The 13,414-nt window shown below is 33.6% G+C and overlaps 6 protein-coding genes across 6 annotated transcripts; 3 read left to right on the top strand and 3 right to left on the bottom strand.

Annotated features, from left to right (window-relative positions):
* Window positions 1-1,061: 1,061 nt before the first annotated feature.
* Window positions 1,062-1,894, bottom strand: LOTGIDRAFT_161863 (hypothetical protein; the record flags this gene model as incomplete). The annotated part of the gene is made up of 2 exons (XM_009057748.1): window positions 1,062-1,429; window positions 1,840-1,894. The coding sequence occupies 2 exons, from the start codon at window positions 1,892-1,894 to the stop codon at window positions 1,062-1,064; spliced, it is 423 nt and encodes a 140-aa protein (XP_009055996.1).
* Window positions 1,895-2,956: 1,062 nt separating this feature from the next.
* Window positions 2,957-6,241, top strand: LOTGIDRAFT_161862 (hypothetical protein; the record flags this gene model as incomplete). The annotated part of the gene is made up of 4 exons (XM_009057747.1): window positions 2,957-2,974; window positions 3,711-3,786; window positions 4,023-4,520; window positions 6,072-6,241. 4 exons carry the CDS (start codon window positions 2,957-2,959, stop codon window positions 6,239-6,241), a joined length of 762 nt encoding a protein of 253 aa, XP_009055995.1.
* Window positions 6,242-7,627: 1,386 nt separating this feature from the next.
* LOTGIDRAFT_161861 (hypothetical protein) lies at window positions 7,628-8,215 on the top strand (the record flags this gene model as incomplete). Its single annotated transcript, XM_009057746.1, has 1 exon — window positions 7,628-8,215. The coding sequence occupies one exon, from the start codon at window positions 7,628-7,630 to the stop codon at window positions 8,213-8,215; it is 588 nt and encodes a 195-aa protein (XP_009055994.1).
* Window positions 8,216-8,877: 662 nt separating this feature from the next.
* LOTGIDRAFT_161860 (hypothetical protein) lies at window positions 8,878-9,705 on the top strand (the record flags this gene model as incomplete). The annotated part of the gene is made up of 1 exon (XM_009057745.1): window positions 8,878-9,705. The coding sequence occupies one exon, from the start codon at window positions 8,878-8,880 to the stop codon at window positions 9,703-9,705; it is 828 nt and encodes a 275-aa protein (XP_009055993.1).
* A 1,223-nt stretch (window positions 9,706-10,928) lies between these two features.
* On the bottom strand, window positions 10,929-11,444 carry LOTGIDRAFT_161859 (hypothetical protein; the record flags this gene model as incomplete). The annotated part of the gene is made up of 1 exon (XM_009057744.1): window positions 10,929-11,444. The coding sequence occupies one exon, from the start codon at window positions 11,442-11,444 to the stop codon at window positions 10,929-10,931; it is 516 nt and encodes a 171-aa protein (XP_009055992.1).
* Window positions 11,445-11,884: 440 nt separating this feature from the next.
* LOTGIDRAFT_161858 (hypothetical protein) lies at window positions 11,885-13,378 on the bottom strand (the record flags this gene model as incomplete). The annotated part of the gene is made up of 2 exons (XM_009057743.1): window positions 11,885-11,913; window positions 12,439-13,378. The coding sequence occupies 2 exons, from the start codon at window positions 13,376-13,378 to the stop codon at window positions 11,885-11,887; spliced, it is 969 nt and encodes a 322-aa protein (XP_009055991.1).
* Between the last annotated feature and the right edge of the window lie 36 nt (window positions 13,379-13,414).

The following is a 13,414-nucleotide window of genomic DNA, read 5'->3' as shown; positions in this document are numbered from 1 at the left end:
AAAGATAGACATTTCGATAACAAACTGGGACTTTGCTGAAAGCAAAGTCCCACAAAAAAAAAAAAAAAAAAAAAAAAGAATTGACATTTCGATAACAAACTGGGACTTTGCCGTAGCAAAGTCCCACAAAAAAAAGAATAGACATTTCGATAACAAACTGGGACTTTGCTGAAAGCAAAGTCCCCCAAAAAAAAAAAAAAAAAAAAAAAAGAATTGACATTTCGATAACACAATTGGGTAGTGCACTTTAAATGCACTTGGATTCTTTCTGGCGGATTGTATGGCTGTTACATATTGAGCTGAGCAGTAAATTTCTTGGTTTCGCAACTTCCTTTCTATAATAGAATGGGCCGCATCAATTTCCATCTGGGTGTGACCCTTTTCTAAATATTTCTGAATGATCGTTTTTTTTGTGAACTTTAGCAAAATTTAACAAAGCGTTTCCATGTACAACGTTTCGGTTTTGGTACCCACACCCATCACTCCACAAAATAATGGTATCATACTGATCTTGACTCTGTATATAATCTATAATACATGATGTAAACTCATTTGAGCCAAGGCCCCCCTCCCCTTCATGCCATATATAGCAAACAACTTCACTATTACCCATATTGTACATAGTAAAATTGTGAACTCCGAGTTTGCTTTTATAATATAAAGCGGATGCTTCCAATCTAGGACATAGTAGAAGCGCTTGCATATCCATGGTGTTGACCAAAGTTTTGTTGGTTTCTTGTTTACAAATATCCTTATCGGCCTGTTTGGCATCCCTTGCCACGTCTTTGGCTTTTCTATGTAGAGTATACGCTTCTTCTGTAAGGTTGCCATTTTCATAGGAGAAACATGTATCACATTGATCCTTACGCGGCCGATACAAACTCAAGGTTTTCTTATGGAATTCATCTGAAAGAATTTGACGAGATGCTGCATTCAAATCTTGCTCTGTGCAATCTTCTTTATAAAGATCATACAATTGCGACAAAGATATAAACTGTGGTTCAAGGTAAAGTTTGGATGATGATGCTCTACAGTAGTGGGAGGGTACCTGGGGTAGTTTTTCAAGAAAGGCTTGTACAGATTTTCGTATGTTTAGCTGCCTTTCCCTTAATGGTGTCGTCTATGGCTCTTTCAACTTCTATGGCTCTTTCAACTTCTATAACTTTATCAACTTCTATAACTTTATCAACTTCTATAACTTTATCAACTTCTATAACTTTATCAACTTCTATAACTTTATCAACTTCTATAACTTTATCAACTTTATCAACTTCTATAACTTTATCAACTTTATCAACTTCTATAACTTTATCAACTTCAATAACGTTTTCAATTTCTACAGCTCTTTCAATTTCTATCGCTCTTTCGTCTTGAGGATCAGCAATCTCATCTTTCTTTTCAAATTCAATGACGGGTCGGACTTCCAATTCTTCATCAGAAGTATAGTAAGGATCCGTATCACCAAAATCATTTGGATTGTATGATATGTTAACAATATCGCATAACCCTTCTTATGTTATATCTGTAGACATTTTATTTTCTGCCTGAAAATGAATGAAATGATATCTGTGATCCTTTTACATTTAAATCAAAGAAAACCGTTTATTTCCAAATATTACATCTTTTAAATAAAAAGTTATAGAACTGTTGTTCTTTGAAAAACACGTGTCTACTTAAACTGTTGAATATTGCTGAGGAAATACACGTATCTTCCAAGTGTCAAAATTCATGAATTTTTGCAGAAAAACTGTATGAATTTGATGTCAAATTTTATTTAATAAGTGAAGTAAGGTACAGATCTATAGATAAAAAAGGAAATCGTATCAATTTGGTTATTACCTGTAGTTTGTTTAGTCATTAGTTGGGGATAAAGGAAAAAAGCAGCAACTACCATGTAAAAAAATCTGCAGATACAAGGTTTTCATATAATAGAATCATTGACCAATACATGCTGTCACATGTTAATTTCTTGTGTTTTAATTGGGTTTGCAGTTACATAGATTTATCATAGGGTGGAGAATTCAATTCTGAATAAAATTCAATCAAAAAGTGAAAACACCTAAAATGTAGATACAAGGTTTTCACGGGACGGCGACGCTATGTACCTGCCTTTTATGAAGCCAGTCTGGTCTGGGCCTATAATTTTGTTCAAGTATTTTTGATTCTGTTTGCTGTCACTCCCGATGCTATTTTGTATATTGTATTCAAAAGAGTTAAGGGTCGCCAGTTTATTAAGTATTGCTTTGGTTTAATTGGTTTAGGTATGCATGTAATAATGCCTATTTGTTGAACAACCGACATTTTATTTATACTGTAGGAGTAGTTTTTAGCTCTAACAATAAGGTTACCCAAGTCAATCCAATAAAGATTGAAAAATTATGTCGGAAATCCGTCAGAGCCAGGGCTTCGATCATGTTTTTCAGGAAGGCCAATGCTTCGTCAGATTTTATTTCCCCCTCAAGTTCGTCTGCTTCAGTGTCTGATAGTACATTAAAATTTACTTTTCCTAGTTTTTGCATGAGATAATTTTGGTCTGTATCATAATCCTTCTTCGCATAGATTTTGATAAAAAAAGTTGTGTCTCTTTAATTATTTCAGTTTTGGTTGTAATTGTTTGGCCATTTTTATTATCTTATTGTAATAGTTTCTAGATTCCAGGCTACACAAATATTTCGAGGGTTTTTCCCCTTCCCCAATCCATTGAGCTTTTTACTTAACAATGTTTCCTTTCATTTTGATTATATATATAATAGTGTACTATCGTATTCCACAAAACGTCTTTTTAAATCAGAGTAAAAGCAAATTACAAGATTTGGTCATTAAGAAAGCAGGAAATTAGTCTCTGCTTATTTTCGTGGAACAATTGTATACAGAATAGGCGACCGATATGGTATCGACAGAAAATAAATGGTTACTTTAATTCTAGGTCGCAGACTTCAATTATTTATTGATCAAAATGGTCAATAGTTTTTATGTGAGAAAACATGAGTTACCAATTAAAATAACGAAATCGTAAATAAAAACTCAATATTTAATGAGCCGACTGCTAGAATGTATCTGTATCAACCTTAATTTGTTTGTATTTATTCATTGACTTTATTTTTTATCTATTCATATCTAAAATATTTTGAACCCGATTTAAACGTTTAGATGAATCATAATTTGAAGGTATTTCGCCAAGTATTTAGTAGTTGTTGTATGAAAGGCAAACTGCGAAGACCAAGACGGCAAAAGAGCCATCAATATAATTTTAGGCCAAATTTGACACTTGTAATCTTTATCAGTATACAGCAGTTAGTCCTATTATGTCATATATAGAAACTTTGAAGAACGAGTCATACTTTTAACAGATGAAAATAATTTCCCTACTCCCTACCCTATTATAAACACATCACAATGCATTGATATGTTTTAATATTAATCAATATATTGGAAAATTAAGATGGTGAAAATTGATTTTCATACTTTAAAATATATTTTTGTTTCAATATAGCTGTAGAATTCTATTTCCTGTCGATCTATATTTTATACTTACTGAGATCGAATATAATAGTGGATAAACACATTTAAACGCCATGTGAAATGGAAACAGTAGCTAAAATAAATGATTTCATAGACAACTTGCATGTGATATACATCCCTCGGTAGATTCACCTGCACATATTCGTACGAATCGTTAATGAAAATAGAAAATAATTTTTATATTACAGATATCAACTTGTGAAAACGGCACATGTCTTTGTCCTATTGGTTACTATGGAAATAACTGTGAACATATCATAACAGGTTTGTCATCCTATTTGCAACCCCAAAATTTAATAACCTAGATTTGAGCCAGTATGACATGACGATTAAGTGGCCTTTCACTTTTTAATTCCATGACTCAAACCTTTAAGTGTTTGAAAAATTGGTAATATTACTTTAATGCATCAATATTAGGCTATAAATCGTAACTTCAGGAAGGAATTGATAAAGTGCATAAGAACAAAGTGTGTGTCAGATTTGTGTATTTGTATTTCCAGATTGTTCCCATGGTCACGAACTTAACTGGTCACATTTGGGTCAGATGTTGTCTTTTGTAAAACCAAGCTTATCTCCAGAACCGTTTGAAATCTTATGTCATTTTGATTATCTTGGAATAGCACATGCTCTGACTAGACATTCTAGTTGCATTCCTGATTACTATAACAGAACATATTCAGAATATCGACAAGGATTTGGTGATGCTAGTACAAGTCATTGGATCGGTTTGGATAAATTTTATCAGATGAGTAAAGAAAGAAATAATTTTCGATTGAATATATATTTCTATACTGGACTGTCCGCTCAATGTTACTACAACCAGTTTTCTGTTATGGATGTCTCTGACCAGTTCAAACTACAAGTATCCGGTTTCACATCTCATTCTACTGAAATCTGTTCAGATTCGTGGACAAATTCGGTCAATATAAATAATGCTCCGTTTTCTACATTCGATAACGATACCACACCAAATGATTGCCCAAACAAGATGGCGGCAGGTGGGTGGTTTTCAATGACTAACCCACAGTGTACACGTGGTAACTTATTCGGCTCAACAGATATTTGGAAAGATGATAGACTAGATAATGCAACATTCAACACTATTTATCTCAGAATTCTGATATGAATTATTCCGGAGCCTTTGGTCGTGCTGCTAAGAAGTTTTATGCAAAGATTTAAAATCGAACGAAAACTGGCCAACAAGTTAGAGAAATTTAGATTCTCGTATATTATTTGAAGACAACAATATTGTTATTAACGACAATTTAACTCTGTTCAGATATAGATTTGTTTTTCATAAGAGGTCATTCATGTTGTTTCTGTTTACCGGATACAAAATAATATGATCAATAATGAACATTAACAGAAATCTAATTGATATAAATTATATCGTACCCTGTTGGACGGCTTTAACCTCTTTTAGAAGTGAAGTGAAAATTTACTAAAATTTACTGAAAGTCTAATTATAATGACTTTCAAAAAAACTTTGGTACGTTTTAATCTATATTTTTCTTCAAACATATCGGATATCTGTTAAGAGTCACACATAATTGATAAGCAAAATAAAGAATTTCTTCTTTCCCATTTTCTTTATTAAAAAAATTTTCTTTTGTCACAAATAAACACAATTGAAATAATGAAGGAACGTACCTTACACAATTTCGTTAAAACGCTTCTGGATAGTCAGTAATCAGTCTTTGGAACCAATTTCAAGAACATATTGTCACTTGCAGAGCATTTTCAATGCTAGAATTTACTTGCCCTTCTTCTCGGGAGTAGACTCGTAAAGATATTAGTCTAAAATATCTGTTTCTATTCCAGTCTCTGATTACTATATCGATAGTTGTCTCTAATCCAGGCCCTTTTTACTATTTCGACAGCTGTTTTTAATCCAGCCTCTGATTACTATATCGACAGTTGTCTCTAATCCAGCCTCTGATTACTATTTCGACAGCAATGTTGTCTTTATTCCAGCCACTGATTACTATTTCGACAGTTGTCTTTATTCCAATCTCTGATTACTATTTCGACAGTTGTCTTTATTCCAGTCTCTGATTACTATTTCGACAGTTGTCTTTATTCCAGTCTCTGATTACTATTTCGACAGCAATGTTGTTTTTATTCCAGACACTGATTACTATTTCGACTGTAATGTTGTCTTTATTCCAGCCTCTGATTACTATTTCGACAGTTGTCTTTATTCCAATCTCTGATTACTTTTTCGACAGTTGTTTCTATTCCAGCCACTGATTACTATTTCGACAGTTATGTTGTCTGTATTCCAGTCTCTGATTACTATTTCGACAGTTGTCTCTATTCCAGTCTCTGATTACTATTTCGACAATTGTCTCTATTCCAGTCTCTGATTACTATTTCGACAGTTGTCTTTATTCCAGTCTCTGATTACAATTTCAACAGTTGTCTTTATTCCAGTCTATGATTACTATATCGACAGTTGTCTTTATTCCAGTCTCTGATTACAATTTCGACAGTTGTCTATATTCCAGCCTCTAATTTCTATTTCGACAGTAATGTTGTCTCTATTCCAGACGGTTCCTTCTCTGCGCTAACATCTCCCATCCCCAAAGTGGCCAACTTTGTCTCAAACAACAAATCCCTCATTTCCTCAGAAGCGCAAGCTCTTGGATCTGTGGCAAAAGCAGGAGTAAATATAAGCGATGCAGTGAAAAATCTGACGAACTTAAAGAACTACAGCTAATAAGAGAACTAAGAAACAAGAGACTAGAACGACAAGCCCTAGAAAAACAAGGAAAAGGGTTTAAAATCATTGGATAAAAATGGATAAAAAGAGGATTACGTAATCATCTCACCTTCGGTAGGGACAAAGACCCAAATAAACGACGGAGGAAGAGTTACCTTTGAAATTAATTCGTTGTCCAATTGGTTGCTGCTTTCCGATGCCCATTTCCGATGCGATTTCAAAATCAAAGACGCCACTCAGAATCGAATTCCACAAACCAACACGACTTTAGAAAACAACTTCTTTCCGTCTTTATTCAGCGAAATGGTTTTGGAAGCTGGTTCAAATCCGATAGAGACCATAAAACACCCCGGCGAGTTTGACACAATGTTGAAAACGGTTATGTATCCCAAAAACTACGATTCAGTTTCGGGATGGATTCCCGATGTCGGTGACGGAGAAGTTAAAAGAACCGGTCAAAACTGTAGCAAATGACGCAGACCTTGCTAGGATAAGGGTAGTTGCTAGAAACACACTGGAAAGAGTGACTCGCGGAGTAAATCACGGATTTGAAAAACGAGCGCTTCAATACAACAATGTTGTCGAGAACAACAGATGGGGTAATTACGTAAATTGGAAGTTGTATCCTTTATTTGGTCTCTTGGAACACAGAAAGGTTTCCATAGGTTTGCCGTATAAAATTCATTTGCAAAGAGAAATCAACGACAACAATATATTCTTTGGTGAAAACAACTCTGACGCAAAATTGGAAATAACGAATATCCAACTTTACATACCGGTAATCACTCCTTCCGTAGAAGTGGAAACGAGAATATTCAACTCTTTAACCAAAGAGATCGAAATTGCTTTTCTTCGTCGTAACACGATAGGTAGCATGACTTTAACGGGAGAATCCACCACGTGGCCAATCACCAACACCGTCAAACCAGCGAGATATCTAATGGTCGGTTTCAAAAACTTGCCAGACTCTCAGACAAACAACAACATTTTCAGAGTGGCATTGAACCTTACTCAAGATCCCATCATTCGCAAAGTTCAAGTCAGATTGAACAACGATAATTATCCCAATCAACCTTTGACAATTGATCCTTCCAAAAAAGATTACAACGAATTGTACAGAAACTATAAAAACATGTGCGAATTGTTTGAAAATACGCCTCAGTTTGAATACACAGATTTTTCACTCAATCATCCAATCTTTTGTTTCGATCTGTCAGCTCATCAAGAGGATCTTTTCAAAACAGGGGTAAACATAAATATTCACATCGATATTACACAAGGAGATGTAACCGGCTACTGTTTATTGCTGGAAGAAGCAAAACATTTGATTAAAATATCAGATAGAAGATTGATAAGAATTGAATAAAAAAACACCCTTTAAAAATGAAACCAGAAACTTTAGTTATGAAAATAATAGAAGCTATCGAAACGAATTCGCCGACTCTTATAAGTTACAACGGTAAAAAAGTGCATATAACCCAAAAGATTATCGATAAATACAAACATTGCAAAGTCAGAGATGATATAGACTTGGAAAGAATTGATGAGAATTTAACTAAAAAGGGTGGATTTTTACCTTTCTTACCTTTAATCTTTGCTGGTTTAGCTGAAGCTGGTGCAGCTGCTGGTGGAGCTGCTGGGATAGCCAAAGTTGTCAACGATAAGAAAGCTAAAGCCGTTGCAAACGCCGAAGCACGTAGACACAATTTGGCAATGGAAAGAGAAGCACGAGGAGGTTCGGGAGTAGGAGATATATTAGGGACGGTTAAAGAATTCGGACAAAGATTTGGCGAAGAAACCAAGAAAACCGTTAAAGAGGGATTAAGCAAATTAATAGATAAAATCGACACTGGAGAAATGAATGTCAAACACAAGGGCAACGCCATATTTTTTAAAAATATACGTTCGGGCAAGGGAATCTTCCTTTCAAAGTATAAAGGCAACGGGGTGATTTTTGGTACGAAAATGTAAATAAATAAAAATGGGCAAGAAATTCAAACATTCGGACATATTTCCCAATAACCCAATGCTAATGTGTATTTGCGGTAGTTCAGGTTCTGGGAAAACTCATCTCACTTTTAACATGTTGACAACACCAAACCTTTTAGATTTCGATTCTCTGTATATCTACACAACAACACCAGAGCAATCGTGTTGATATTATAAAAGATATTATAGAAAACTTCATTAAATCAAAGAATCCATCTTTCAATCCAACGGATATAAAAGTTTTTCTCACGAAAAATGTTAATGATCTAGACTTGTCTAATATTGATAGCAATCGAAAGAACTTAATATTGTTTGACGACTGCGTAGCGCAAAGAAATCAAACTGTTCAACAAGAATTCTTCACCAAAGGAAGACATCACAACTGTCACTGCATATACCAATCCCAATCTTTTTACGGGATGGATTCTATGTTCATTAGAAAAAATGCAAATTGTTTTTATTATTTGAATTAAATGATCAAATCATTCAGTCTATAAATCACGGAATGGATAGAGATACATTTAAAAAGGTTTGTAAAGCTCAATGGAGAAACCCAGATGATCATGGATATGTATTTGTAAATACTAGAAAACCTGCGGGTGAAAGAGTTATGATCGATATATGTTAATTTTATTTTTTTAAAAATGACGGATTGGAATAATATTTTAAAAAGAAATAGAGAATATATCAAAGCTAAGAATAAAATAAAGACCCAAGTTGAAAATAACAGATTACAACAACTCGGATTAACGGAAAATCTACAGACTCTATTTAAACCAATATTAAAAAGTCAAGAAGATATTAAAAAGAGACTCGCTATAGAACCTTCACCCCATAAAGATCCACCGATTGAATATGGTGGTATTAAGACATTAGATGATATAAAACGTCTTTTTTCAAACCCTGTCCCAGATTTACCAAAGAGTATTTCACCAATCGTTGATGATGAGGGGTTATTGTTTAATGGATATAGAATAAGATTTAGTGGAAATTCACCACAATTCAAAATCGACACAAAAGACTCTATATTTACATTAACGAGAGGATTAAGAGATTTAATGAATGGCGAGGATGTTGAAATTGCCGATTACAAGGATTTAGTTGCATACTCAAAATTTCTACATGCGATCAGAAAGTCAGGACCCGAAACAAGAACATTGAAAGAAGTTGATTTATATATAACAAAAGTTATTGAGGAAGAGGAGGTAGATGATTATGCAGAAGATTATCCACCAATCATACAAGAAATAGACGAATTCGATGATATGGTGGCATCTGGACAAGGTATAACGTTTTTATCCGACAACAATAAAGAATTGCTTAATAGATTAGAAATAATATTAGCGGCCATGAAGGAAGGTCATCGATCGGACAGACAATACAATGAAGTCAATGGCATATTAAAACGGCTTTTGGAAAAAAAAATCGTCACTAAAAAAGACTATATAAACGTCATTAAAAATGTCCAATAAAGAACAATTGTTCGTTATCACCTCGAATAAATCAGACATCAAATTGTCTCTAGACTACGAGTATGAACTCGATCGCAATAAACAGTACGAACTGGGATTAAAGTATTTCTCCGTTTACAATTCCATTAGAAATAACAAAATAAACAAAAACAACAATCAACTAAAAATATCGACGGATAACGGAGTTACGTTCAAAATCATAAGCTTACTAGCAACGATTACCTATCCGAATACGCAGGAAGCGTGAACGGTAAAAACAATATCGAATTCGAAGGTAATTTGAATCTGAACAAAATAAAACTGATCTTGAGAAATAACAGTCAAGTCTATTTCAACGTAGAAAATTCGTTGAATGCGTTACTAGGGTTTGATAAACGAATATACGCGCAATCGACATTGGCGCCACACAAGGCCAACATCGAGAACGACATCGACGTGATCAACATTCACTGTAATTTGATCAACGGTGGATTTTTCAACAAGCACAAACGCCAAATCATATACAGCATACCGACTTTTACGGTGCCGATCAGATACAGAATTATAGAGAAACCGTTTCAAACAACCTATTTACCAGTCAATTCTTTCATATTCAAAGATATAAATCTGGAAATCAAAGACGGTAAAAACAGGTTCATAGACTTTGGCAACCAAGAAATTGTCATTCAACTAGTAAGATAATCGAAATCACCAAATTCATAGTTTTCATCAAATCTATACTCATCTTTGTCGTTGTAAGGATACATAATTCCTTCGCTGTTTGGTGGTTTTCTTTTAACATTATACAAATAACTTCTAAAAACTTTAGTTTGTTTATCGTTTGGAATAACTACTCCATTGGTGAAACTTTTTTCCCATGGTTTATTAAATTCATTCGACACATCATGTCCGCTTGCTAACTGAACGTAATCTTCTACACTTATCATTAGAATAACCTTTAAACGTTTTCTTTTCTTTTAAAACACCATCAGAAGTCAAAACGATGTTGTATTTGACTTTTGGTGCTAAATATAAACCAAATATAATTCCACCGTGACCGTAATCGTTTTTACCTTTGCAATAGTCTTTTTCGGAGACCAAATCCAGCTCTGTTTAGTTTTTTCCAATTGTTGGATGAAATGTACAAACTATCGGTGTCGGTATAGTATATTTCGGGTTTATAAAATCCATTTATGACGTGAATGAAATTGTTCATTATTTTTTTTACAGTGAGATAAAACGAATCATCCCAAATGACTAGGTGTTAGTCGTGTAGATTTACTATCTTCGGTAGTAATCTCTTTTTCTTCAATTTCTGTTTCAACAATATATTGAGTATCATTAATTTTCTCATAGGTTTTAACACGTGAATCAAAGTTGGCCTGTAAAGTTGCTTCATTCCATAAATGTCTAGTTGTGAATATATCTTTCTGAATTGATTTACCATACAAGGAATTACCTAATAATTCCATGCAATTACTACTCACGATATTACCTTCTCGTTTATATTTATTTCTTAGATCTCTCAAAATTAAAATATAATCTCTATAGGGTGGAGTTTTAAAATTTTCTTCGTATACTATACCATCTAATATTCTAATAATTCGTCCACCGGCTTTCACTATTTCTTGAATATCAACCGATGTTAAAACGTCGTGACAGAAAACATTTCTGAACCTGATTTTGTTACCAGTTTCCTTTTTACCTTCTTTATTCGTGAAAGTGATTTTATCTTTAGCTGGTTTCGGTTGGAAAAACATGTTTTTGGGATACTCAAACCACACTGTTAAAATAGCTGTTCTAGGTCTGAATTTTTGTTTATTTTAGAGTTTTACAAATTTTTTTTCTTCTTCTGATAGATACGGTCTTCCACTTTCTGCTCTCGGATATTCACTGTCTAAATCCGACATGGCGGAAGCGTATAAACCGTTAGCATCAAATGCCATTAGTTTAGTACATTTCATTTTTTTAATGAACCTCCGTTTTGTCTTTTGTGCTTGTACTGTATTCCTTGAATAAATCAATTATGTTATTACTTTCAAGTTCTGTATATTCCTTTACTACGTTACAAATTTCATCCATTTTGTTCGTTTCAAATGATTTTATATTTGCCGAAACTCTTCCTCGTTTAATAGATCGTCTAATAAAATTTCTTATAAAAGGATTAGTGTGCGAATAAACTTTTTCTATATTTTCTTTTTTATCGTAATGATATAAATAATACCAACCCTTTAAAGATAAAGATGGAGCCGTTAGATTATTGGACATATTCTGGTTTACAACTTCGTTCATGACTTGGTTATATTTTATCAAACAAGCTCCCAAACAGAGAGTGTCTCTCTTGGCGTAAGGTTCCCATTCGTGTCTCAATTCCTCCCAGTTGTCTTGCGTGTATTTAGCGATATCTACGTCGGCAATCTTTCTCAAATTCGCGGGAAGATTGGAAGAATTTCCCCATGCAGCCAAACTAGATTTTTGTGTTGATAGGAACATGTGAAATTAATATGTTGCAAATAATTACCCTTTATTTCTTTCTGTCTTTTCCATTTTTTCTGTAAATCTTCATCTGTGTATGGATTAGATAAAGGAAAAGATAGAATTCCTCTGGGTGTTTTAAAGGGCAATGCGTTAGTTTTTTTGAATTTTTAAGCACGATCCAGTTGTCGAATCCACTGCCGTTATGAGAAATTATTATTAATCTCTTTCTATCATATTGACCTAAATATTTCAACATTTGATCTATACAATCTGTACCTACAAATATTTCTTCTACATTCATTAGTTTATCATAAAATTCTTCTGGAACATTATCAGTAAGAAAGATATCTTTTTCTAACTTTTTTCTTAGTTTTTCTAAATTAATTAAAGTGCAGGCATAAGGAATTGCTCTTCGCGTGTCTTCTTCTGAATACATTTCGCAATCCCATGCGAATAACGCATCATCACTCATACTTGAAAGCACGTTTAGTTTGAGGGGTGAAACCTGTGTTACTGCGTTGTAGTCTCTACACGTTTTCCACACCTGTTCGTAATTGTCTTCTATTTCTTGAATTCCCAAACTTTTTTGGCTTCTTCTAATCAGACAGAAATGCGAGTTGTGTAAGTAAAAAACCCAATCTAATTCATCATGTACGTCTCTGGGGTGAAAATGTCTGTTTTTGGGATTATAAATTTGAAACGAAGTGTTAAATTTCTTGTTGAATTCCTTCATTCTAGCACAAGTCATCACTCCTTTTCTATTTGCTTTTGAAAACCCGTTGATGTATTCTTGAAATTTACTCGTTAAATCATTGTTCAAAACACGATTGACGCATTTGATAAAACAGTGACCATCTGTAGGTATGTAACAATTTTCACCTTCGTATTCATTTATCTTTTTAAGTAGATCAGTTCCTCCTCTGCCAACTCTCGATCTTTTGATTTCTTGGAAATTGTCTTTCATTAAAATTATTTTTCCTGTAAAATACCAATCGGAAGCATCAGATTTTTTGTCCATATTTGAAAAGATGTTCTGAAAAGTTTTGGCATTGAAACCGAGGAGTGACATGTATTGTCTGTGATTCCCTTCCTCGACTATCTCTCCATCTATTTTAATTTGTCCTTTGAATGTTTTAAATTTATCAGAGATAGCCTTGATAACATCGGAAAATAGGACGTTTTCTATCAATGTATCATCGTGTTCGATTTTATTCATATTTTTTAAAGTATATATTTTTGATTATTTCTTTAT

Source organism: Lottia gigantea, assembly GCF_000327385.1.
Source record: "Lottia gigantea unplaced genomic scaffold LOTGIsca_31, whole genome shotgun sequence".
Lineage (NCBI taxonomy): Eukaryota > Metazoa > Mollusca > Gastropoda > Lottiidae > Lottia > Lottia gigantea.
Note: the sequence above shows the minus strand (reverse complement) of the source record. Positions and strands in the feature narration are given on the sequence as shown.